The 21,773-nt window shown below is 54.7% G+C and overlaps 1 protein-coding gene across 6 annotated transcripts in view; it reads left to right on the top strand.

The window, feature by feature from the left end:
• Nucleotides 1–21,773, top strand: part of CLEC16A (C-type lectin domain containing 16A) — a 237,908-nt gene that overhangs the window by 209,694 nt on the left and 6,441 nt on the right. For 3 of the 6 annotated variants that reach the window (XM_052636154.1, XM_052636153.1, XM_052636152.1), the window contains one exon: nucleotides 14,724–14,885. The exons of 1 other annotated variant lie outside the window; for it this stretch is intronic. In XM_052636154.1, the coding sequence (XP_052492114.1) occupies nucleotides 14,724–14,885 (162 nt within the window). Of the gene's footprint in view, nucleotides 1–4,213; nucleotides 4,285–14,723; nucleotides 14,886–21,344; nucleotides 21,469–21,773 lie in introns of those variants that run through there. 2 more of the 6 variants (XM_052636157.1, XM_052636158.1) reach the window with 2 other exon arrangements.

Below are 21,773 nucleotides of genomic sequence, written 5' to 3'. Positions count from 1 at the left end.
ACAGTTTCCCTTGAACAGATAAAAGCCTAGGAAAAAGGACCGCTTGTAGCTGGTTTATTTCTCCTGGCAGGTCCAGGGGATCTTCTTTGGACTGGAGGGCAGCTGGTTTCCCCTGGGGCGTGATGGATGGTCCACCCCCCAGCCCCCACTCCTTCCCCAGAAAAGGTGCCGTCAGGTTGCTTTCTGGGAAGATTGGAGGTTTCTATTTCCAGTCCAAACCATTGGTCCCCACAAGGAGTGGGGCCGGACCCAGGCTCCGAGCTGGCCCGGCTGCCAGCCAGGCTGCGGACATCTGATGAGCCTGTGTGTCAGTGGGGCCACGGCCAGCCCCCCGAGCCGGTTGTCCCGTCACCAAGCAGAGGATCTCTGGTGGCTGTAGACAGGGTTTGTTTATTTTTAAACCGGGCGCTTCTGACACTCACATAGCATCACAGACATCTCATTTCTACCTGGGTGAAGCCGAGGGAACTGCAGTTCCTCCCCAACAAAAGAGTGCCTGTCTGAGTCATGCTCCCCAACCTCGCCCGCCGGGTGGCAACGGGCATCTTTATGCAGCCTCGCTCTGACACTGCTCCCTTGTTTGGAAGGGGAAGAGAGGCCGGTCTGTCAATATTTGGGGCACTAATCATTGGCGTTCGGGCGCCAGGGGTCATTGAAAGGCTGAGACGTTTCCAGGAATTCATGGCTCTAAAAACGTAGGGCTGACCGTAAAGGATTTCCAGCAAGGGTCTGAGAGAAAGAAACCCAAATCTCGGCCCCACCCCCACTCATTGTCCATTGTGTCTCAGATTCTTTGGAAGAAGTGAAGTCAATGCTCACAGCGATGTGGGTCCAAGTTAATAATAAATGTGGAGGAAGGAGAAAGGATGCTCAATATTTAAACATTGCAGAGCGCCTGGTTTGGTTTGCCAGCCACTGCCCTCCGCCCGCTTCCTGGACGGGTCTGTAAAACCCAGCGTCTTTTTCCCTAACTCTGCAGCCGGAGCTGTAGAGACAGAGGAAAACGGAGCTTTCTCTAGGCAACCCCAGAGCGGCAGCATTTCTGCTTGTTTTGTGCTGACTTTCTGAAGGGCAGGAAGATGATGGCAGTGTGGACACAGGTTTTTCCGACTCGTTCGGCATTCAAAGGGAGTTTTTACGCTTTGGGGTCATATCTAGAGTTGTCTTCATTTTCCTGTGTTACCTTCTCTTGGAGCTGGCTCGTATTTTAATATAAAGGTTCTGCTTCATTCCTACTTCTGGCTTAACCATGAGACACCACCATCTCATTGAGGAAACCTCTATCCAAGGAGCCCCTGCTAGATGCGTTCCTTAAAAGTTGCCTATGAGGCAGAATTCTGTGAATCAATTCCTTTTTTCTTCTTGACACACATTATATAAAAGGAAAAGCATTCCTTTGGGGGGAGGCAAAAAACATTTGGCCCCAGGACATAATAAAACCATGCTTAAGGATGCAACAAACTTTAAAGTCTCTTAGTTAAAGGAAATCAATACTTTTATGATGAAATATTAATAATACTAAAAAAAAGTAAGTCAAAACTACAAATGCAGAACAGCCAGGGCGATTGTAACGTCGAACGCATTAGCTTAGCATTTGCAAGGAAGCAGAGAGGAGAAACCGGAGCCCACCTGAGAAGCCCCTCCAAGCCCCTGTAAGCCTCCTTTTCAGGCATTTTCCTTCGAGAAGACACACACCTCTCCTTAGGTGCCAGCATCATTCCTGAACATTTTGTTGAAGCTGCTGCCTTTTGGAAACAAAAGGATGAATCTGAGCCAGAGAGGGGCACACACGTGAGCACACACACACGGGTGTAATGGGGACTGAGCAGAGGGGGCCAAGGAGAGCCATGTGACACGGGTGTAATGGGGACTGAGCAGAGGGGGCCAAGGAGAGCCATGTGTTTGAACACATATCTGTCCCTCCCTCCCCTTCCTGCAGGGATCACCCCAGTGGAGGTCTTTAAGGGGACAGATTCATATTAGGTTGAACCATGTGAAATTTCTGATTTTATTGGTCATGTTGGTTGAATAGAGGCAATTTCAAACGGTTCCACAATGCACTCGACTCTCCAGCGAAGGAATACTAACAGAACACACTCGTGTCTTTTTTTTTTAATAGCATTTTCTTTCTTTCTTTCCTTCCACATTTATTTGGCTCCGTCGGGTCTTATTTGCATCATGGGGGAATCTCCCGCTGCAGCACACAGTCCCTAATTGTGGCAGGCGGGCCCGGGAGCACACAGGCTCAGCAGTTGTGGTGCTTGGGCTTAGTTGGTCCATGGCACGTGGGATCTTAGTTCCCTGACCAGGGATCCAGCCTGCATCAATCCTGCATTGGAATGTGAGCTCTTAACCACTGGACCACCAGGGAAATCCCCGATCAGGTGTGTCTTGAGCCCCGACATAGCAGATGAGATTTCAAGAATCTAGGTGGAAGTAGCAAGAAGCTCATCTTCTCATATACTGTTTTAATATACATCCCTTAAACTTAGACACTGACAGTTACTTTTTAAAAGCCCTGCTTCTGTAACGTTTAGTTCTGACAGCGAACATAAGGCAGGATTCTGCTCTGTGCTGTGTTGTTTTCTGTATTGAGCTGAGCTGTTGCTTCTGACACATCCCCCAGGTGTAAAGACCCTCCTAAAAACGAAAATCCCCAGTTCTTGCCTCACTGGGCCCAAATTCCAGTTGTACCATAAATGCCAGCTAAGTCGTCAAACAGCTCGTGCTGACTGAACCCTTAGACCGTCGCGACTTGTTCATTCCTCTTGGGCCCTCTGAGGTGAGCTGACATCACCTGCTTTACACGTGAGAGCCATAGGCTTGTGGGCTAAGTGGTTCCCCCGACGCCACATGGCCACGCGGGGTGCCCGGACCCCCGATCCCCCTTCACACCCATATCCTGTGTCCAGAGTGGGAACTGCAGCCGCAGAGTCAAGTATCTGCTCTCAAGTGAGCTCCCCCATAGCCAACAGAGCTGTGTCCCTGTCCGCCTGGCAGCTTGTGTCGAGCAGCAAGTACTGCCAGGTCAGAAGGTAATAGTCCCGTCCACTCAGCAACCTCGGCCATGGCTTTTGAAGATTGCTTTGGGCTGTGTGTGGCTCCTCACACACTACCTGGTCCTACCTGCCGCACGTAGTTCCAGATAGCATCTCCCGGTCTCACTACCAGTGATGTGTCAGCCGACACCATCGCCTGTCTGTCTGGCCTAACCCCAGTCTGTTAAGGCGCGTGGCCGGAGACCCTGACATGGCCCCGCTACGGGGGGGGGAAGCCACCCCATGGTCCTGCACACACGCACAGGGAACCAGGACCACAGGTGGGCGCGTGCTCTGGGAGTGTGTTAAGTACGTGTGGACTGCACATGCAGAAGATCAAAACTGGTCCCCTGGCCCCCTTGCACATGGCCCCCTCGGAGAATGTATGAGGCCAGGAGCACGTGTCAGCACGCAGCACGCACTTCCGGCCTGAGCGCACAGAGTAGGGCCGATGGGATGGAGACTTGCTGGGAAGACTCAATGGGCCTTGGGCCACTGAGAGCTTCAGGAGGTTGTTTGTCCTTTGCACGCAGGGCTGTGGCTGACCCGACTCAGCCCTGGCCAGTGGTTCTGGCCTCCTGCTGGGGCCAGGAGTCCGGGGTCCGTGACTCGCTCCCTGCATCTGAAAGCACCCCCGATCTCTGTCTAACGGGCCTCCCTCTCGCTGCTCTTTCAGCCCTGTTTCCTGCCTCAGTTGAGAGGCAGCCGAGATGGCCACTGGTGGGCTTTCTAATACCTCTGCTGAGAGACTGTTGTGGAGCTCTCTTCTCACTATTGTATAGACGGTAATGTCACTGGAAGAGGGCAGGGGCTGGGCAAGGCAGGGCCCTGGCCCTTGGGCACAAAGCCCAAGTCCTGGCCACCTTCAGGAGATGCTCCTCTAAGAGATTCTCAGAGATCTAGTCCAGCGTGGTCCCCACCTGCCAGCAGCCCCCCACCCCCGTGGCCTGGAGAGGGGCTCGTGTCCAAGGCAGTATAGGGCAGCTCGCGAGGGGCTGACATTCACATGGCACCCCCGGGCAGCCAGAGGGCTGCTTAGACCCCAGGTCTCTTCCATGGGTGGCAGCCCCCCCAGGGAGACATCACCTGAAAACAAAAGCAGTTTGAGGGGCAGAGCTGGGACCGAGAGCACAAAGAAAACGAGATACTGAAAGACCATTTTTTCTTTCCTGCAGGTTTTCAAGTATAGTCTTTAAAATCCAAGAGGATTTATCTGAGGATAAACAGCTATAGGTTAAAAGATTCTGCAAGTTCCAGCTATTTTTATATGTTGGACATGTTATCCCCTTAAAAAAACAACCGGAAATAAAAGTCTTTAAGCATTCTGAGGTCCTTCCCGTCAGTGATGGAGGGCGTCTCACCTGTGGTGAGGTTGTTCAGGCTCAGCCGAGGGAGGCGGTAGAAACACCCTCTTCCCAGAGCAGCCCCCTGGGCTAGGCAGGAAGTGCACACAAAGATCAGAAATCGCTCAGGGTCAACATTGCGGGGTGGCCGTGTGTTGGTCCTGGAACGCAGAGTTTTGTGCCCAGAACCCTGAAACAGTAAATCGTATGACTCACTACGGGGAGACGGAGGGCATATGTTGGTGGATCCTTTTATTTTTGTGCAAATTCCTTAGAGGAGGCCTAGGTGAAAGCCTGGCCACTCATGGCCCAGTGGGCGCGCCGCTGTTGAACTTGACTCTGAAGCTGCGTCCTTGCCCTGCACCCCCCCGCCCCCCGCCCAGTGTTCTCTGAATAGTTGTAGGCACTTTGGCTTGCTAGTTGGGGGTTTAATTGCTAAGTCATACCCGACTCCTTGCGACCCCATAGACTGTTCCCCACCAGGCTCCTCTGTCCATGGGATTTCCCAGGCAAAAATACTGCAGTGGGTTCCTCCTCCAGGGGATCTTCCCCACCCAGGGATGAAACCTGGGCCTCCTGCATTGCAGGTAGATTCTTTACCATCTGAGCCACCAGGGTGCAGCCCCACTGCTGGACATTGCTCTCATCTGGCGGGGGAAAGCGGAGGATGAGTGGGGAGGTATGGGCTTCAAAGCCCGCCTTGGATATCGCCGGTAGACCCTGCAGACCACATACAGTCCATCATACAGAGCCACCCGACGGCGGAGTCCCACACTCCGTCTCAGCCCTGCGCCTCCTCTCTGGCCCCAGGGCCGAGGCAGGCTGCGTTGGGGGGAGGTAAAGGGGCCCAGCAAGGAAGGAGCCAGCAAGGGTGGGGGAAATCGGGCCACAGCTGCACTTGCCGTCTTCAGCTTTGTGCGCGAGGTCACGGGGCCAATTGATTATTTTTACTGTTTCCCAGCATCGAGGAGCGGTGAGAAAAATACAGACACTGCATCCTCACAACCTGAGCTGGGGCCCCGGGGTGAATTTGCTAATGAAAGACAGATGGGAGTGGGTGGCACCCCCACCCCCGCGGTCCTCATTCCAGCTGAGACTGTCGAGAAGCAAGGCTTTGGTTTTTGTCAGGGTGGACAGCTCTTCCCCTCCAAGTCTTGGATCTTTATCCTGAAAGAGGTCTCTTGGAAACTGGACTTCTTTGAAACACATCCATGTGATCCTTCATTGACTCACGGGGGTGTCATTCAGACTCCGAAGGCACACATGTCAGGAGCTCAGCCTTGACGCCCCCAGTCTCAGCTGGCAGAGACCATTCGCACAGGAGACGCACTCGGTTTGGTTTGCCTGGGGCTTGCCTGCTTTTTTTTTTTTTTTTTTTCCAAATGTGAAGTGAATTGTCAGCAGTTTTAAAAATCAGGAAGTTTTACACCAAAATCCAGATACCCAGCTTCTCCTGAGGAACAGAAAGCTGTGGCCACTTTCTCAGGCAGCAGCAGTCAGAGGGGCTGCAGAGCCGTAGTTTCCAGTTTTCCCCAGTCTCCCCCACTCCCTGTTGTCTCCCCGACACAGGCTGAAAGCCCCATGAATCAGGTTCATTTTCCTGAGAGAAGAGAGCGATTTCTCAGTGCCCATGTTGCAATCAAACAAGGGAAAGCAGATGGCAAGTGGAGGAGACTGTCTGCCTTTCACCCCTCACCTCTCCTCTTTCACCCCTGTTATCCGTCCAGCCCTTGGTGCTTGAGTTTGCAGCCTGTAGACTCGAGGCATTGAGCCACCCACCTGACCTATCTGTGATTTTCATAGGCAGGCTCTACAGAGGTTCCTTCTAGAAGAGGCAGGAGAAGGGAAGCCTACCCTTGATCAGGTACCCTGCAGCCAGGGCAGTTCTATTTTCATCTCTCGTATAAACTAGAATTTCACTGTGTAGATTTTAAAAAATTTTGCAAAATGCTGTGATGTGACATTATCTTTCCAGAACGAGGCTCTGTCTCCAGCCTGGCAGCTGATTCTTCCAGGAACCTGCCTTCAGGGACCTTGCCCAGGAGGGTGTAATGGGACAGGAATCTTGAATATGAGCTGGGATGTCATGAGAGCTTGGTCACCTAGAACAGTGTTCCTTGAGGTCTTAGCCCCCCAGGAAATGAGAGCCAAGTGGTAACGTCAATCTCCCGTTGCTGGAAGTTGTTCTGACATAGCTTCTCACTTTCCACTCACCTTTATTGTTGGAGTCTCACCGTTTAGTTTGTGTTTTCGTGGCTTTCAGTATTTAGTAGCCATGGCATTTATTTGGCTTTGGTTTTTCAGATGTCAGCCACCTTGCATCCTTCCTGGTGATCTGTAGGAGTGCCTGTAACGGGTGAGGCTCTGGGGTAAGGTGGCTGCTGTTCAGTGGTCACAGTCCCTGAGATGAAGTCTAAGCCAGTGGGGTTCCTTCCCCTTCAGCTTTCTGAAAGGTACCCGTTGAATCTCCCGCATGCTCAGGGAGTTTTCAGATCTTCCAGTCTTCAACCTGATAGAATGGCACGTCAGTCACATAACCAATACCTCTTATGTAGAATCATAGTACACAGAACAGCACAAGTTCTGGGCAGACCGCAGAGGTCAGCTGGGGCCTCCTTGCTCCTCCCGGGTTTCGGAAACTTTGGCTCAGACCCCCTGGTTCTCTTGCCCGCACACGTGCAATCCTCCCCACCCTTGACTCTCCCGTGGTCCCGGCTGTTTCCAGGTCTTGGCCCTTGTGCATCATCTTTGTGTGGCCTGGCGTGAACCCATACGGGAACTTGGTTCCTTTCCTACGTACTCCCCCAAAAGACCACTTGCACTGCAGAAGAAAAGAGCTGAAGGAGCATTGCCTAAAGATTTGTGGGGTTGTGGGAAAGGTCCCCTCTCAATTGCTCCTTCCCCTCTTTTTCCTTACTCTACCACCCCAGATTTCCTCCAGGAAGTACAGGGCAGCTTTCCTTACCCCAGAAGCTTTGGGGGCCAGTGAGTCCCTTGTCTCTACAGAGCTCAGCTCACACCCCTGCATTACTGAAGCTTTTTCACATCTGGCAGTTAAGATTAGGTCCAACTGCACAGTAGACAAAAACCCCAAAGAGTTTATTTACCTCTAAGGGAGAGGAATCCTGGATGAAGGGAGTCAGGGGCTCCACAAAGGCATCAGGGACCCAAGATCCTTCCTGCCCAATGCTCTGCTGTCCCTAGTGTGTGATTCATCCTTATGGGCTATGATAGCTGCTGGAGTTCCAACCATTGCATCCATGTTTCAGGAAGCAGAATGGAGGAAAGCATACCTCTTTCCTCTGAAGAACCCTTCCTAGAAACCAAACACGTCACTTTCACTTCTATCTCATTGGCCACCACCGCTTAGTCACAGGGCTATGCCTAGTTGCCAGATTCTATAATTGCAGATGAGGGGGAGAATCGGTACTGGGGGACAGCTCACAGTATCAGAAACACTGTACAAAGCACTCTGAACTCCCAAGGATTCCAGGTGCTAGCTATTAAAATAATGATAGTTGTTGCACATAATGGCAAAGCAACTTGGCAGTCAAGTTTCTTTTGCTCTACTTGGGCATATGCCTTATGTGGGCTGATGGGGCCCCAAGGCTGGACAGGCTAGGCTTTGGGAGCACAGGGGAAAGAACAGTTAGCCCCACTGATTGCAGAAACCCTTGCCCAAGCTGGCCCGGAGCTATCTGAGCCTTAAAAGATAGGGAAGGGATTTGTGAAGACAGAAAAGAGGCCAAAGGGAATTCCAGACCAAGGGAACAGCCGAGCTGAGGCCAAGGGCAAGTCGTTCTTTTTTTTTTGGCTGCACTGGGTCTTCGTTGCTGTAACTGGGCTTTCTCTAGTTGCAGAGAGCGAGGCTACTCTCTAGTTGCAGAGAGCGAGGCTACTCTCTAGTTGCGGAGCACAGGCTCTAGGGCGCGCAGGCTTCAGTGGTTGTAGCACATGGGGTCAGTTGCCCTGTGGCATGCGGGATCTTCCCAGGCCACGTTGAATCCATGTTCCCTGCGTTGGCAGGCGGATTCTTGACCATTGGACCACCGGGGAGGTCCGAGCAATGGGTTCATGTCACTCAGTCTGAGACCTCCCTGGGCTGCAAGAGGCAGGGGCCCCATCTCCACAGGCCCTCCCCGGCCCCCACTGATTGGAAAGGTGAGGGGTAGGGCTGGAGGAGGGAGCTGACAAAAGGTCACTGAGGGTTGGAACTTCCTTTTCCAAGTCCCATGGATTTGACCAAGAATCCAGAAATAAAGAGCAGAGATTCATAACTGAAATGCCTACGAGCACCAGGCAAGTTAGGGACGGGAAGGGAGCTACTCACTTCTTCCAGTTGCTGCCACGTGGGAATAGGGCCCAGTGATGCCAGGTTGTTGTTTTTGAAGAAGCCAGACACCCAGACTTGTATGTAGAATCTCCCAATATATGAGTAGTGAAAGTGAAGTCGTTCAGTCGTGTCCGGCTCTGCGACCCGTGGACTGTAGCCCACCAAGTTCCTCCGTCCATGGGATTCTCCAGGCAAGAATACTGGAGTGGGTTGCCATTTCGTTCTCCAATGTATGAATGGTAGTGCCTAAATCAAGCAAAGCACAAACGAGATGTGAGCAAAGCCAAACATACCTGCAAGCTTCTGGGCTGCAGTTGGCTAGCGCTGGACACTGCCTTCTGTGGCAACCTTGCTCTCATGGGGAAAGCTTAGTGGGTGTTCCACCCGAAGGCAACAGCATTGTTGTTCAGTCACTCAGTCGTGTCCAACTCTTTGCAACCCCAGGGACTGCAGCACACCAGCCTTCCCTGTCCTTCACCATCTCCCAGAGTTTGCTCAGATTCACATCCACATCGATTGAGTCAGTGATGCCATCCAACCATCTCATCCTCATCAATTCAAAAGCATCAATTCTTTGATGCTCAGCCTTCTTTATGATCCAGCTGTCGCATCTGTGCATGACTACTGGGCATAGCTTTGACTATCTGGACCTTTGTCGGCAAAGTGACATCTCTGCTTTTTAATATGCTGTCTAGGTTTGTCAACGATAGTGGTGCACAATGTATATTCAGGGTGCACTTTTCAGTGTCTCTCCCCACATCCCCCAAAGGCTGTGGGATTCAAATCAAATTCACATTTATAGGGAAAAAGAAAACTGACCATTTAAGCGCAGAGAGCCTCACTCACTGTACTGTGTTTCTCATAAAAACATACAGACCCACAGAAAATGGGGCCCATCCAAGATCATGAGGGATCCTGACCTGCAGACCAGCCCTCCCTGTATCAGCGCACTTAAAATAACAGACTGACCTTCTCGTGGTATTTTTTGTGTGTGCTTGACAAATGCCAGAGAGTTACTCATGAGTTCATCTTCCCAGAATAACTGTCAGAACAGGGCCAGAGGGCAGCAGGAAGACCCCGGCCTGACCCTGTAAAGCCAGGGGCTCCTGGAAAGCGGGGAATGCATTTCACCATTGTCCTGCCTGCTCCAGAGCATCGTGTCTGGACCCAGCTTTGGGCAGGTTCTTAGTGATTCTGGGGGAGAGAGCTCCAGAGGCCAGAACAGATTGAAGGTGTATGTTAGGGACCCAGCAGCGTCCGCCTGCCCGGGTGCCTTCCTTCATCCTTCCCCTCTTTTTCTGGTTTAAAATGCTGAACATGGTAGAAGTCCTGGAAAATTCAGACAAGCTCTAAAAAATTAAAGTAAAACTCACCCTAGTAAACCACCCGATGCTCCCACGACTTCCGCTCCAGTCTGTTGCTCTGCTCCTGGTACAAAGAGAGGGCTTCCGTGGGGACTCAGTTGGTAAAGAGTGTGCCTGCAATGTAGGAGACCCGGCTTCAATCCCTGGGTCAGAAGATCCCCTGGAGAAGGAAATGGCAACCCATTCCAGTGTGCTTGCCCGGAAAATCCCATGGATGGAGAAGCCTGGCAGGCTATAGTCCATGGGGTTGCAAAGAGTCGGTCAGACATGGCTGAGCAACTAACACTTTTCTATCTGTACAAGGAGAGAGACAGAACCTGGATGTGTGTGTGTGTGTGTGAAAAGTTTGAGATGAATTGGCAGCACTTTTTTTTTAATGAGGAAAGCCTTTTTTTTTTTTTTTTTTTTAATTTTTGGCTGCACTGCGTCTTCATTGCTTGGCAAGGGCGTTCTCTAGTTGCAGCTCGTGGGCTTAGTTGCTCCATGGCATGTGGAATCTTCCCAGTTGTTGTTCAGGCTTTCAGTCGTGTCCAACTCTTTTCGACCCCCTGGACTGCAGCACACCAGGCTTCCCTGTCCTTTACTATCTCCCGGCATTTGCTCAGACTCATGTCCATTGAGTTGGTGATGCCATCCATCCAAACATGGATGAGATCAGGTGAGATCCAACCATCTCATCCTCTGTCATCCCCTTTTCCTCCCGTCCTCAGTCTTTCCCAGCATCAGGGTCTTTTCCAGTAAGTTGGCTCTTCCCATCAGGTGGCCAAAGTAGTGGAGCTTCAGCATCAGCATCAGTCCTCCCGATGAATATTCAGGGTTGATTTCCTTTAGGAATGACTGGTTTGATCTTCTTTCAATCAAAGGGACTCTCAAGAGCCTTCTCCAGTACTACAATTCCAAAGCATCAATTCTTTGGCGCTCAGCCTTTATGGTCCAACTTTCACATCAGTGCATGACTACTGGAAAAACCATAGCTTTGTCTATCTGGACCTTCATCTGTAAAGTGATGTCTCTGCTTTTTAATACGCTGTCTAGGTTTATCATAGCTTTTCTTCCAGGGAGCAAGCATCTTTTAATTTCATGGCTACAGTCACCATCTGCAGTGATTTTGGAGCCCAAGAAAGTAAAATCTGACACTGTTTCCACTTTTTACCCTTCTGTTTGCCCTAAGGTGATGGGACTAGATTCCATGATCTTAGTTTTTTCCCTTTCCAGACCAGGGATCAAACCCATGTCCCCTACATTGGAGGGCAGATTTTTTTTTTTTAACCTTGTATTTATTTATTTTTACAACAGTGGGAGCAGATGGGACATGTTTTTTCAAACCTTTTATTTACTACGTCTTGAGCGTTTCCCTCCACACTTCATCTTCTTTTATACCAGCATGTTTGACAGCTGCCAAGGATTTCATCATCCGGGCGTAGGAGGATTTATTTGGTTTTTGTCTAATTGGTGCATGCTTCGGATGTCACCAGTTCCCTGTCACATGCACCCACCCACAGTGCCTTCACAGCATCAATTTCTAAAGGTGGGATCAGCCAGATGCTATGAAGATCCATATGGCCTTTCCATTCACATCTCACAGGCTTTTCTTGAGACTGTCTCGGGAAGGGCCAAGAATTTTATCTGCTGGAGGAGCTCTCACAGAGGCCTGTTTGCCCGTGCCCTTGTCTCATGATCTCTGGCGCATCTGTGAGTTTGCAAGTACTTGGCAGCCCATGTGTGTTTAACTTGCGCCCAGAGAGCCCGTTGGCACTCCCGGCAAAGCTAGTTCATCGAGAACAGGATGAAGCAAGAGCGGGAGGCCCAGAGCCCCAACCACAGGTGCTTGCCCTGAGTTCTCTGCTGAGCCCTTGGTCAAACCGGCTCTCAAAGTGTTGCCAGCTCGATTTGGGGAGGAGCCCCAGGAAATTGCAGAGGGAGTCTGGGCACTGAGCTAAAAAGCAAACAAACAAACAAAAAACATCTCTGAGGCTTTCTGGGTCCCTGTGCCATGGAAGGAAAGGAGCTGGATTTTTATAGCAGCAGATGAGGGAAAGATGCCTTCCGTTGCCTCCACTCAGCTAGACCTGTGAACGGGTGTTTTCGGCAGTTGGTGGGGTTTCTTTTTTCTCTAACTCTTAGCACCTACAGGAGGTGCACCATATTTTTCCATCTATGGCTTGACCCCTAATCCGTTCCCTACATGAAGGAACTTTGCTATCCTGACTGCAGGCTCAGCGTCTCTCTGGCTCCCCCACACAGTCCACCCTACATGTCTTACCATAATAAATCAGGGCTTTAAAGAGCTTGAGAGAGAAGACACGTGTCTTAAGAGAACGGGTAGGTGACCGCCAAACCGTCCAGGGTGGGGCATTGTCCGGAGTGTAACAGGGTCGGCTTACCCTCAACTCAGTGCCCATACTCTCGGGCGCCCTCCATTCACCAGTCTGATAAATAAGCCGCTCGGGGAAAGCCATCCTGACATTTTGATTTGTTAGAGAGTGATTCATTTTTGAGGCAAGTAAACAGCTTGTATACTTGGGGGTTTACCGCTTGAAATGATTAAGAAGTCAGCCGCTATTAAGCTGGTTCTGTGGAGCGGTGGCTGCCCACACCCCTCCCCACCCCCAGGAATCTTCCTGACTCCTGTCAGGATTTGCCTTGATGTTGGCTGTAGTTAAGCTGAGGCTCCCGCCCCCACCTCCCTAGCCACCAGCACCGCAGCAGCCCATCACCCCATGCCTCTTCCTGCGAAGTCCTGCCGGGCTCCGCGGTGGGGGCGGGGAGCTTACCCGCCACGCCCCCTCCAGGCTTCACATCCCCGTGCCATCACATGGCTGGGGGTATAAATAGACCCGGCTTTGATCCTCAGACAAAAATAATTTTATACAAACATCAGTACAAAAGAGCTCCTCCACGGGGGCAGCCGGGTGTGGGTTCCCCCAAGTCCTAAGGTGGGAACAGAGCATCGGGTCCCGTTGCAAACTCCCTCACCCCCCTCCCACCCGCCCTGCTCCACCCAGACCTACCCACCAGGGTGGGGAGGCAAGGAGGCTCCGAGAAGTGGGGAGACTGGCCAAGGCCCCGCGGCTAGCAAGCAAGTGGGCCAGGCTTCCCTGGTGCCTCCACCCTCTCCCAGGTCGTGCCCGCTGTTCCCATCCAGGGAAGGGGAGGAAAGCATTTCAGGCTTTTCGGGCCTCGCTGGCAGCCCCTCTTGCAGCGACTCAGGGTTGCCACCATAGCTTGCGAGCAGCCGCGGGCAGAATGTACGCAAAGGGCTTGGCCGTGTTCCAGTCAACCTTGCCTGACCAAACAGTCAGAGGGCCCTCGTTATGGGACCCCTGCGGGACACGTGCCTGAGTTCTGAGCAAGGCCTGGTCAGGCCTGGAGAACCTGCTGGGAGAAGTGTCAGTGGGCGCTGGTGGTGGGCAAGCGTGAGGCTTGGAGCCAGGAGGAGTGCACTCTGGCTGGGGAGACTTGATGTGACTGGCCAGGAGGGTCAGAGTCCCTGCTGTCAGTGGGGAGAAGGCCCTGCCCGCATCCCCACCCCAACTTGGTGCAGAAGCAGGGGCACAGAGCTCCGCGGGGGGGGCTGCAGCAGCAACCAGCACAGCCTGCCTGGGCTCCCAGGAGCGTCCATGAGAAGTCTGTTCCGTGGGAGCTTCCCGGGAGCTTCGTGGATAAGATCAGGAGCCATGTCCCTTCAGAAAAGCAGGCTGTACAGGGGACAGGCGTCCCCTTCCAGGCGCTCCGGGGTGGCTCGTTCAGAATAGCCCGCTCCCACCACGTGCCCAGCACCCAGGGCCGAGCAGGCTGGGTGGTCCTTCTCCCTGCAGCAGCCGGGTGGGGAAAGGTCAGTGACCCACACCCCTCGCGCTCGCAGCTGGGATAGACGCTGGGTGCGTGTCCTGGCGCTGAGCCAGGCAGGGCTTGCCAGGGTCTGCGAGTCTCCAAACCGGGGCCCTTCCGCTCCCTTGGGCTGGGCAGGCAGCAGCCCCATCCTTAACCCCAGAGCTGCTCAGAGGGCCAAGCCAAACTATAATTGCCCGCTTTTCACCAGAACTTGCGTCCCTCAGGCACCAAACTTTACACCAGACCTGCCAGGGCAGAGCCAAGTCCCTGGCAGGGGGCATCTTCAGGGTCTCCCCTCCCGCCCAGGGCGGTTTCAGAGCTCGGGTCGGGCACCCTGCCTCTGGCAGGACTCGGCCACGTGAGCGGAGGCCCCACGGTTTGGTGGCGAGGGTGTCCCGCGTCTGTCTGCGAGCGTCACCAGGACGCCTCTGAGCCCCGAGGCTGCGTTGTCCCCTTCAAGGGTGCAGCTGGCGTGATGCTAAGCCAGCATCAGGCACTGATTTATGGCTCAGCGTCTACCCCCCCCGACACACACACACGCACTCTGGGGTCTATGGCTGTCTGCACCCTTTCCCACGAAATGACATCGAAGTGTGTCAGGCCCGTCCGGTGCCCAGCGAGTTCAGCTAATTCTAGGGAGCAAACCCAGACTGTGAAGGAGCTGGCTTTGGGTCAGTTAGCCCTCCTCTTCGAGGCAGGGGCTTCCCCCACCAGCCCGTGGCCTCACACACAGTCTCTGGGGAGGCGGCACCCCTCCATCCAGGCCAGCCGGTGGCCGCACTGGGTCACAGCTTCCCGCCTTGCCTTGCAGGCTTCGCCGTGGCCCAGTGCATAAACCAGCACAGCTCGTCCTCGCTGTCCTCGCCCTCGCCGTCAGCCAGCGGGAGCCCCAGCGGCAGCGGGAGCGCCAGCCACTGCGGCTCCGGAGGCGCCAGCTCATCGTCCACCCCCTCGGCCGCCCAGAGCCCTGCAGGTATTGGCCGCGGGACACGGTGCAGTGGCGGGGACTTGAGGAAACGCTGCGACCCCTCCACCTGAGTCCCCTGGCTGCCCCTTGCCACCGTGTCTGGGGACCCTGCCACTCGGGGTTCCCGTCCACTCCATCGTGCCATCAGCGGTGGGTGGCTGGCTCAGCCCCCAGCAGGGGAGGAATGGCTCTCTTCACGGGCTGGTCCACGGGCCGCAGAGCTGGAGCAGTGGGCAGTGGGCGACCCAACCTAAATTCATCCCACTGTCACTTCCAGAGTCTTAGGTGTCAGGAGGAAGGGTCTCCCAGACATGATGCTTTGAACTCTGGCAAAAGAACTGTGTCTCTGCTAATTTTTTTTTTTTCCCCCTCCATAACATACCAATTTCCTCTTTAAATGTTTGGGGCCGTCCAGTCGTCTGTGACCAGGGGGTGCCTCTTGCCGGCCTTTTTGGGAGTCTGTCAGGATGGGCGGGAGTCACAGCTTGCCCTCCTGTAACTGACGCAAGTGCAGGTGTGGCACGGAGAGGCCCTGTGTGCAAGGAGCCTGGGGTGAGACACGCACATGGTCTGCCCAGCTCTCTGAGCCCCTCACACGTGAGCCCCTGGCTGCAGTGCGTAAGATCCCAGAAATGAAGATGCCAGGCTTGCTTCCTGAGCACCACGGCCCCTGAGTGCAGCCAGAGGAGCAGGGCCTTGCGCCTGCCTGCTGCTTCACACCCTGGCCAGTGACCCAAGGGTCTGGAGGCCCCAGAAGACTCTGATTTGGGGGACCTCCATAGCTCTAGTCTGCACCCCATCCGGGTACCCTCAGTGTCATTCCCTGTTCCTGCGGGGTCCCCTCCCGAGACCCCACTCATTGTTATTTCAGGGACACCTGTGCACGCCCTTGTTGACTGATGGATTGGTGGGTCTTGACAAAAGCAGAGTGTCAAGGTGGGAGCCACCACGGTGCCAGGAAATTGAGGGCCCCGGGCCACCAGCCACTCAACACCAGAGGCAGAGATCCTCTTGGGCGCCGACCCCTCTGTCCAGAGCTTTCAGCTTCCACTGTTCTTAGCAAAGGGTTAACCGTGTCTGGTCTCCACGCCTGTGGCTCAGGACACCCCCGCCCCTCCTCCCGCGAGCATCCATTACCTCCATCTCTGACAGACTTTCACGAGGGCCCCAGCAGCAAGGTCACCCTCAAGCCACCTCACTTAGAGCCCCCTTCCACTCGGCACCTGCTCCCCTCCCTGCCCCAACCCCGGGGAGAGACGACCACCCTTTCTGAGCTATTTCTGAGCCCGACTGAAGGTTGGCTGCATGTCCAGGCAGTTGCTGCTGCCATTCCCAGGCTCATAGCTGGGAAATCCACATAGAGCTTTTCCAGAAGCCAAGGACAGCCCTCAGCTTCCCCCTGAAGCCTGGGCTCGTGCTGGCTTTGAGGGCCCAAGAGCAGGGTTATGTGTTGACGTGCCACGTGTGTGCCCGCGTGCTCTGGCGTGTGCACGGCTCTGTGTCTGTGTCGAGTGCACCCACACACACACAGACTTCCAGCTGCATTCTAGGTGAGAAGTCTCTTCCTGGTGCCACTGTTACACCTTCCTTTCGCGTTTAAGGAGGCCCAGCTGACAGCTAAACAAACCAAAGAGCCATACACTTCTTTGCCTCCAACCGAAGCCAGAAGAGAACCACGCTATCAAAGTCGGGCCTGGGTGTGCAGAGGTCCAGCTGAGTGTGGCCCTGGGGCTCTGCCCCTTGGCCCCTTGCACTTTGCGCAGTTTCTTTGTTCTTGGCCTCCATCCCCACCCTCACCATCCCCTACTCGGTGCCAATGACATGTCTACTCATCTCCGAAACGTGGGGGCCGTTAGCCCACTGTCGCGTAGATGAGTGATGGTCAGCCCCCGGCTGTCTGCTCCCGATCGGTGTGTCCCCGGCAGGCCTGCAGAGGCAGGCGTTGGAGGCCCCGTTTTTTATGCTGCCTGACAGTAAAAGCCTGGGGCCCAGCCTGCCCGCCCAGATCTCTGCAGACACTGAAATAACTCACCTCCCGATGCAGGGCCTGCCTGTGGGGCAGCTAGTGCTTCCCTCTCAACTGAGGAGCTGGCTGTTGATCGCTGCAAGGAGAGGGTGCCCCGGGGTTGGGGCAGTAGGATCTCTGGTCACTTTCTCTTGATGCCAAACCTCCAGGCCAGCCTTCAGCCACCAAGTCCATCCAGAAAACAGCCCATGGGTTTCCAGGTTCCCTGGAGGGACAGGTCTACCCAGAGGATGCCAGCCTCTGCCTGGTGTCCTACCCAGCCTTGCTAGATGAAAGAAGAGGGGAGGGTTATATTGGGATGGGTGCCCTTCTTCCCGTGTCCTGGTTAGATGTCCACCCAGGTGGTGGCCCAGTGTTCAGGCTTCCGATTTGGAAGTCATCTGACTTTCCCCCGCAGGGTCAGCCAGACAGGAGCTCCGGCCAGGACCTCACCCCCGACCCCATCCAGCCTGGACAGCAAACAGCAGCAGCCCAGCTACGGGGGCCACTTGTCCCAAAGTGGGTTTTGAGGGCACAGTGCTGGATCAGAAGCACTGTGTGTTTCTGAGCCTTCTGAGTCCAGAAAGTTCCCAGGGTGGAGAGCAGCTGCCAGGCCCTCTGCAGCTGGAATTAGCAAACCCCAGGGCTTCTGTGCTCCTGAAGCCACACTGTGCATGTCAGAGTTTGGTCACAAAAGCACTCAGGAGATGCTGTCCACCAGGAGATGAACCCAGTGTTCTTTTTCTCTGACCCATAGGGTTGAAACCTGGAATTGTGTGGCTCAGACAGTAAAGAATCCACCTGCCAATGCAGAAGACCCAGGTTCGATCCCTGGGTCAGGAGATTCCCTGGAAAAGGAAATGGGAGATCCCCTGGAGAAGGGAAGGGCATGGCTACCCACTCCAGTGTTCTTGCCTGGAGAATCCCATGGACAGAGGAGCCTGGCAGGCTGGGCTGCAATCCATGGGGTCACAAAGAGTCAGACACGACTGAGGGACTAACACTTTCTCTTTCGTCCATGAAAAGCAGAGATGACCTTCACACTCTCAGCCATCAGTGTGGCCTAGGCCCTCACCGCCCAGCCCTCCAGGTGTGCCCCCGCCACAGGGCACCCCAGTAGATGCTGCTCCCCAAATCCAGTGTCAGGCGTGCAGCTCAGAAGCACTTTACAGACACTCACCCATTGAATTCTGCCACCCTCTGCCTCACACTGAGCAGTTGAAAACCACAGAGGCTTGGAGGGGTCTCACAGCTTGGCCAGGGTGCTGCAGCAGGTAGCAGGGTGCCCAGATAGGAACCCAGCCTCCGAGGTCCAGAGCCCTGCCCCACGCGCGGAGATGGCTCAGCACGCCTCGCCGCCTCCCTGCGTCTGTCCCCAGTGCCTCCAGGGGGCACCCCTGAGACCTGGGCATTGGTCCTGCTCCTGGCTGGAGACGTGCAGGCATCTCCCCTCCCGAAGCTCACCGTTGCTCTTGAGCCAGACGAGGAGCCTCGGCCCTCTCACAGAGGCCCAGGTCACTGCGCAGCTCCTGCTGGGCGGAGCCCAGCGGCCCCCCAGTTAGCCACAGAACAGAACCCAGACAGCCGCGGGTCCTCAGCCATGGGTTCACCCCCCAGAGGAGGGCGTGAAACTCTCTTGATGCTCTGTTGTGCTTTCCGCCTCCACCCTTGGTCCAGCCCAAGGGACCTTGCGTTTCCTGCCTGGGTTTGAAAGAGGCCCATGTTTATCCCAAACATGAATTTCCTCAGCTTCCCATGGGGCCTTCAGTCACATGGGCATCAGACCTGAACCCAGTAGGGTCTCTCCACCAACCTAGCCCCACACCCTGCCCAAGAGCTTATAAACTATGAGCTGGGGCCTGCGGGCAGGGCCTAAGCCTCCCAGAGAAGGCATCACGGGGGGCAAAAGCCCAAGAATGAGGGGCTGACTAGAGGGCTCCCTGGAGAAGGTGGCCTTTGGGTCAGTTCCCCAAGGCCCAGTCCAGAATCTGGCTGGTGACAAGTCCATTCCTTTCCCCCACCTCTCTGGGATCTACCTATCAATTCCATTCTTGCAAATACAGACCCGAGGGCTGGTTTGTCTCCGAGAAATAGCCCCCACGCTCATCAGGCCCAAGGCCCCAGCTGAGGCTTCAGGCCCGCACGGGCAGAGGGACCGCCACCAGAAGAGGGAAGGGACCCGACTAGACAGGTCACCAGTTTGCCAGGGGCCCAACACATATCCTTCTGTGCGTGGAGCACCTGCTTCTGAGTCTCCTTTACATACCAAAGACAGATCATGGACACTCGTGAGTGGCTTCTTAGCAAGCGAAGGCCCTCAAAGCAGGGCCAGGAGACTCCCAGGCTGAAGTGAAAGTGAAAGTGTATTCCCTCAGTCTTGTCTGACTGTTTGCAACCCCATAGACTGTAGCCCACCAGGCTCCTCTGTCCATGGAATTCTCCAGGGGCATCTTCCCGACCCAGGGATCAAACCTGGGTCTCCTGCATTGCAGATGGATTCTTTACTGTCTGAGCCACCAGGGAAGCCCCAGACTGAAGGAGAGGTCGAAACTGAATTCTGTGGTACCCACAGGAGCCAACCAGAAAGAGCTGGGGCACAGGGATTCTATTCTCATTGCGAATCATTTATCTGTTAAAGCTGGGCCCCGAGGGGTTTTTATTGTTCGGTTTCAACACCTGATGCATGGGTCCACCTGTTCCCACCGTCCTTTAAAGACAGTTTGCTGGGATCCTCAGGTCTTTCCAAGCAGGCATCCTGTGCTGCAGAGGTGTCCAGACACCCGGCCTCTTGTCGCTGGCTCTTCCAGCATAGCCAGCCTCGTGGGCCTCGGCTCGTTCTCCAGGGAGAAAATCATGGGTTTGGAATGAGGAGGTTTTTTTTCCTTAAACATTTTATGGTTTTGAGAAACAGAAACTGAAGAAAACATGGCGGGAAAGAGAGAACTCTTTTAGAGACCCAATTTTAGAACCAAAATTTTAGAACCAAATGTAGGATCAGTAGGAACACTTTAGAAGTATCTTCTGGGTTATGCCCATGCGTTTGCTCATGTGCACACACACGCACACGTGCACACACATGCGCACACTGTGGGACTCTAGTAAGAAAGCCTCCTCTAAGAGCTCTCTGCTCACACCAAGTTCCTCAAACAGCCACTCTGCCTCCGACCTTCAGTCCGTTGCGTTTCACCTGTGTTCTGGGTGAGTGACTTTGAGGAGGATGATGGAAAATTTTTTGTTAAGAAATGAAGTCAGACTGAAGGCAAGGCCACTCTTTCCAGTGTCCATCTTCAGGCCCAGGGAATTCTGAGCTGGGGCCCCTCTGACTCTTCCCCGAGCGTTTATAGGAAGAAGGAAGAGCTTGGCTCCTGGTGGCCCCGTGTTAGATGCCTGTCCCAGTCCCTCCCTCCCCGTCCTCACCTGTTCCCTGAGACAATTATCTGAACCTGTGACCTTCAGCCCCAAGCACCCAGTTGGTCCCACTTGGGCCAACTGAGCGCCAGACAGCTCAGGGCCAACCTGTGTGTCACCGACGTCCAGCACCACAGGCGGGCAGGACTCTTGGACAAAACCCCAAGTCAAATGTCTTCTCTCTCCTCCCCAGTGTTCTCCGTGACATTAATTTTAAGTATGGTAAAACACACCTAACATTACATGTGCCATTTTAACCCCTTTTAAGCCAGCAGTTCCATTCGTTCGCCTTGTTGCACTCCGTGGCGTTCATCTTAAGCTTGGCCCCAAGGCGAGTTTGTCTCAGAAGGGGCGGTTGGTTCCTCCCCAGGGAGATGTTCCTAACACGTTTGTTGCAGCCGATTAGAACCCACCCCCTGGCCGCTTGGCGCCTGCCCTCAGATCTTGCTGCTGTGGTTCAGTCTTGGTTTCAAAGGTGCGGATTGCAGAGCGCGGCGGCCGGTGGAGCGTCACCTCGCGGCTGGGGAGGGGTTGACCGGGGAGGGGTCACGGGAGGCTCTGCTGGTGGCTTCAGGGGCTGCCTTGTCAGTGGGGGTCAGAAATCCACTTGTTTCTCTAACTGCATCAACTCCGATCCCCCAACCACACACCCTTCCCTCCTCAGGTGGGCCCAGGGATGCAGGGTTTTCATCTTAACCTGCAGGCAGTTCTGTTCCTCCATCACCGAGACCAGGTGTCGCTGACCACCCCGAGGCTTTCCTTCCCAACAGGACAGACCTCCGCCGTCTTTACCTGCTTGAGTCCCACGAGCAGATGATGTGATTCTTAGCTCGTCTTAGCCCCCACCTTCTCCCGGGGTTGGTGGGTGGGGCAGGGTGTCCCCCGTGCGTGGGGGCCGCGTCAGCAGCCCCCCCGGAGCCCAGCCCCCGCCCCCCACCCCGCGCTGTCGTCGATGCTTCGCATCCGTCACTTCTCTGTGTCCCCCTCCGTGTCCCCCTTCTCTGTGCGGTTGTTAAAAGCTCTCTATGATCTGTCGCTGTGTTTCCCTCTAGTCAGGAGTGGCAGGAAAGGACGCCGGCGAGTGTTCAGCCTGTCGGAGGCCGACAGTCACGGCGGCCACTGGGTTTAGTGCTTCGATCGGCAGCTGTCACGGCACCTCTGGCTCGGTCACTGCAGGCAGGTCTCCTCCGTTAGCCTCCTGGGCCCTCGACGCCCCCCGCCACCGCCCCGCACGCTGCATTTCCAACTCCTGCAGACCCCCAGAACGCCGGGTGAGGGCACAGGGAGCCCCAGCCGTCCACCCGAGCCATTTCCTCAGCTCTGGTCCCCTTCTGGCCTCATCCCACCTGAGGACCAAACCTCCTGACCCTTGACGCAGGGGGTGCAGCTGGGTCAGCTCCTCCGCGAGGCAGAGCTGGGCAGTCTGGAAACACTGCCCTCCATGAGGCACCGCACCAGTCTAGGCACAAGCCCTGAGCTAA

The sequence above is a fragment of the Budorcas taxicolor genome, chromosome 2, assembly GCF_023091745.1.
Source record: "Budorcas taxicolor isolate Tak-1 chromosome 2, Takin1.1, whole genome shotgun sequence".
Classification (NCBI taxonomy): domain Eukaryota; kingdom Metazoa; phylum Chordata; class Mammalia; order Artiodactyla; family Bovidae; genus Budorcas; species Budorcas taxicolor.
The sequence above is the reverse complement of the archived record's forward strand: the minus strand, read 5'-3'. Positions and strand labels throughout refer to the sequence as shown.